This window comes from Cladophialophora immunda, assembly GCF_000835495.1.
Source record: "Cladophialophora immunda strain CBS 83496 unplaced genomic scaffold supercont1.2, whole genome shotgun sequence".
Lineage (NCBI taxonomy): Eukaryota > Fungi > Ascomycota > Eurotiomycetes > Chaetothyriales > Herpotrichiellaceae > Cladophialophora > Cladophialophora immunda.
Window position 1 is genome coordinate 3,143,367 of NW_015622542.1, and position 4,580 is coordinate 3,147,946.

General features: G+C 53.1%; 1 protein-coding gene across 1 annotated transcript; it reads right to left on the reverse strand.

The window, feature by feature from the left end:
• Positions 1 to 730: 730 nt before the first annotated feature.
• PV07_03388 (uncharacterized protein) lies at positions 731 to 2,868 on the reverse strand. The gene has a single exon (XM_016390110.1). It carries the CDS (start codon positions 2,623 to 2,625, stop codon positions 1,333 to 1,335), a length of 1,293 nt encoding a protein of 430 aa, XP_016252012.1. The 5' UTR covers positions 2,626 to 2,868; the 3' UTR covers positions 731 to 1,332.
• Positions 2,869 to 4,580: the final 1,712 nt, after the last annotated feature.

Genomic DNA, 4,580 nt, shown 5'->3' on the forward strand with positions numbered 1-4,580 from the left:
GGGTCATGCCGGGGCAAGTGATGGCACTTGCTTCAAGGCTCTGGCTAAGGTCTCGTGTTCACATCTAAGCGAATGGCCGAACTGGAGAAAACTGGTAAAGATATGAAGCCTATACAGCCTTGCGTGTCCGGGCACGACGGTTTTGAAGCATCGAGCGAAGGAGCATGATGTACAGTTTGTGAGAAGGGAGAGAAGTGCGCAGGAAGTGGACGAGTGACGGCGAAGGCGATTGGTGGAGCGTTGCACGGAGAAGAGGAATCGGTAGGATACAAGGTGAGCAAGCGACCCGGTGGTGCTTGGAAACGGATGTGAAGAATCATGTCGATGATTCGGGGAAGAATAATAATGTGGTGTTGGTGGTGGTGGTGGTGGACTAGAGCAGCGAAGCTCTTGGACGTCTACAAGTTCCGAAAAGGGCAATTCCGCCCAGCGACGCTTCGGCGCCCCCAAACTGCGCCCATCGCATCTCTCGCCACTCACTATTCGTCGACGGGAATCGCTTTCTTCCGTTTGATGCGGCTTATTCTCATCCTCGTTGTTACTAATTACACAAATTGATGAATGGACGGTCATCCGCCTCCCAACATCCCTTCGATACGGAACCGCTTGAGATGCAGTGCTCGGACAGCCCTCACGCCTATCACCCCTGCCGCTCCTCCGAAGTCGCCCTTGAAGTCGAGCCTTGCCTGTGTCCCTTGCAGATGATGTTCCTCAAGGGAGCTACCAAGCAGCCTCTTTCTCCACTCGACACCCGCCTCAGTCTTCGCTCTTGACCATTGACCCAATCGTTGCACAATGACCTGCAGGGAAATGGTACCACCTCATCTCCGTTCTCTAGCTCGGATAAACAGGCTCAGCGGCATGCCCGGCTCGTCAAACGTAAAGATCCCGTTGATGCAGACCAGAAGATCCCTGGTCCCGAAATCTACTAGCATTGCTGCCCAACCGCATGTTTGTACCTTGCGTTGGTCAGGCTCAGGTACGATATTTCTTGGTGGCGGGGGCCCTTCAAGGCGACCGAAAGCAGTTCAAAGTGCTGCAGAAGGATGCGAAACCAGAAGAATACATAACATTCGTGCTCACGATCACTGTCCCAAATTCCTACTCTCACCCTCTGTCCTGCATCACGATCGTAAACGCCTTGCTCTTGCAGAACGCCCTAAACTATTGTAAAGAAAACGTCAACCAACTATCAATTTCAACACTCATCTGCACATGATGGCACAGATCCATCTAGGGCTGGCCAATTCCTCGAAAACAACTTTGGTCCATATTGAAGGAGTAACAGCCACCTGCGGCTTTCAAAAAGGGGCGTGCTCAGTTGCGTGATTTTCACCATTCCATCGGCTGGTTCGATGGGACAACATAATGAAACTGCCATGAATCCCTTCTCTTCGGTACAAACAAGTCTCCCGCAATCCGTGATACTGGATGCACCGCCGGTGGCGGTTTGACGATGGGATCCGACAAATGCTTGATCCGTGCTGGACTGTGAATTTCAGTTTGCACCTCGCCGTGGTTGATGCTTTGGCTGACACTTTGTGCCTCACTGCTGCTGAGACCGTCATCTTCATCTTCAGCATCACTAGAGTAAACCATGTCCTGCATGTCGATCTGTTCAGAAGAGCGTGTTTTGGCCACGAACGGTGTTGGTTCCGTCTGTTTTCGCGGCCTGCCAATGACGCATAATGGAAAGCGCATTTCAGGTTCCGCAGCAGGCCTTCTGCGTGCTTCCATGACAGCAGCACTGGGAGGAGGAAGCAACATCCAGGCAGCTTCGGCCCTGGTAGCCGGGAGCTGGGATACGACCGGAGGATGTAGATCATTCACTTCGGGATGCCTTACCCGATTGTAGTCATATCGCTCACTCTCATTTGTGGGCGCACGCTTCCGTCGATACGCTGACGGCTCTCCGCCTTCATCTTGCTCCTCGGAATCCTCATGGTGCATTCCTGAAGTCGCCCGATTCCAAATTCTCGTGACTCTCTCCGTGAATCCGGCTAAAATCTCATCCTCCCGGTCATATCTTTTCCAGTTCCATTTGGGCGGATGTAATGTTGTGCGGAGAGAGTCTTTCAGGTTCTCCATGGCACTGGACAGTCTTCTTTCTCGCGGTGGTCTCTCCTGGACCGAAGCAGACTTGCCGCAACTCGCGTCTATATCCTCAACCTCGTCTGTCGTTGAAGATGTCGCTATTGACAACTCAGCAGGCGATTCTGTGAGTGGAGTCGATGGTCTTGCAGGCGACTTTACCGGCTCCGAGCTCGGTGCAGGTGTTTCAACAGAGGCGGGCGTAGCGTCTGAGCTGGGCGCCTCCATGTGCACTTTCTTTTGCAACTTCTGCAGCAGCGTATCTTTCTTCCAGCCTTTGGGTGGTCCGGGACCCAGCATCAACTCTTCTGCCCATGCCTCATTTGTCTGAAAGGGCCCAGGCTGCGTGACGATTCCCGGTTGAGTGACAACAATCTCAGCTTTCGCTTGTGCCTGCTCTTTCGCTTCCCTCCTCCTTTTCCGCCTGTGTTTATATCCGAGCCAGGGCGAGCAAGAGAGATAATAGAAGACTGCAGACTGGACTCCGCGAAGGAACCAATTGCCCGGTTCGGCGGTGTATGGCGCGGGCGCCATCGTCAGCGTTGAGCGCGTAGGGCTCCCCTTGATCTGAGAAGTTGTAGTCGTCGTCGCCGACCCATGGTACCGTTTGCGGTAGCTGCAAACAGCAATGGAATTGACGGCGGTAGGCGGGGTACTTGAGTGGTAATCAGAAGTGCACGGCAAGTGCGAAGGAAGCCGTGCAAGAATGCCACATCAGGTCGAGGTCTTCAGTCAAATCACTCCTCGATCTGCAGACACGGTGACGACGTGGTGGAGGCTATGGTGCGGATGAAGAGTCTCATAGGCCGATGAAGGCAACCAATAACAGAATGCCAACAAGGGGAAGTTTGAAACCAACCAACTGTACCTAGTGTCCACGTGACAAAGCCCTAATTGGCCCAAATATTAGCCGGGTACTTTTATGGGGCTATGTGCTCCACCGCATTTCTGTACGGTAAAGGATAACGTGACTTGTGCTTTGGTGATCTTCACGCCAACCTTGAGGTACAACAGAGTATCAAGTCCTTTGCATCTCGACTTTATCTTACCCTACTGTACTGCATTTGAGCGTCCTAAAGGGGGACTCCTTGTGTTCTGCACGAGAGCGGAAAAGAGAAGAGGAATGCAGGCGTCATAGTTTCTTTGTTCTGATTCAACCGTCGCCCCTGTATCTGCTCGAGCTCAACTTGACCCGGGCCTGAGCAACGCTTCTTCCAGCTGCCGTGGATTCGGAAATAGGATGAGAATGATACAATGTGGATTGCTCAACAGATATAAGGACCCGTTCTATGACCCAACTCCCTGGCTATGCAATGGATAGGCCAACCAATGACTTGTACAAGTGAAATCGCCGCTCCACACCCCGAATAATCATCAACTCATCTTCTGGAACTCCGAATCAAAGTCCGAACCTGCCTGTCCTGGCTCTGCCCATACATCATGTTCCTCCGTCAACGTTGCTAGACCGGGATGGTAAGCCTCAGGATGGTAGCCTAGCTCGAGCGGTGGCGCAGATTCATATGCAATTGTCCTTGGGATTTCTTGGGCTGGTTCCGCACTGCCTTCATAATACACGATTTGGTAGTTGGGGTCCAATTGTCCCAGACGAGGATCCAGGATATCGTGCTGTACGGAAACCGCCATAGGCTGAGGCGCAGGGTACGTCGTCAGCAGCTCATGGTGCTCAGCATGCGGCATTCCCACCAGGCCCATTGTCGTCTGGTATGGAGCGAAAGGATCCTCCAACCTTCGATAGGACACATCGGAAACTTGCTCGTACGGTCCAACAGCAGGTGCAGGCTGGTAATAGTCGCCAACTATTCCATTCGAGCTGACCATGATCGGCGCTGGCCCGTACGGTTTGCTCATTTCATATCCTGACAAGCGATGCTGTGCCGGTATCACGCGGTGATAAACAGCTGGCCTCTCCTCGAATGGTGTTGACGATGCACTTCTGCTCTCAAACCGCCGGACGCTGCGACTGCGCTTGGAGCTCTTGATGGAACCTTCCCAATCGGGATCGCTGTCACTGACATCGTCCTCGTTTCTTGTCCTCTTGCCTGCCTTGTTGGGTGCGAACTTGTAGTTGGGGTGTGCTGCGGCATGGTTGTCGCGCTCCAAGATGGCGTAACGCTCGTACAGATCTCTGACCTCCTTTGGTTCCAGCGGCCAACTTGCGCCCGTCACCTGCGACACTACCTGGTGGTTGTTCTCTTTGCAGAATTGCTTCGCCCGTTCTGCATACGCCGATCGGTACAACATGAACGAGTTCATCGGTCTGGAGATATACCCTTTCTTTCTCTCAACCTCTGCCAGTCTCTCCTCAACTGGCCTGTTGACCCACAGTCCCATGTCCCGGACGGGAGTCTCGTAGTCATGGGTCAGGATGCTGAGTGGTTGGTCGACGACAGGTCCTCCCTTTTTGTTGCTGGCTTTCTTTCTCAGGTTCTTCCGCGATCTTGGTGACAGAGAAGCACGTGATGATTCGG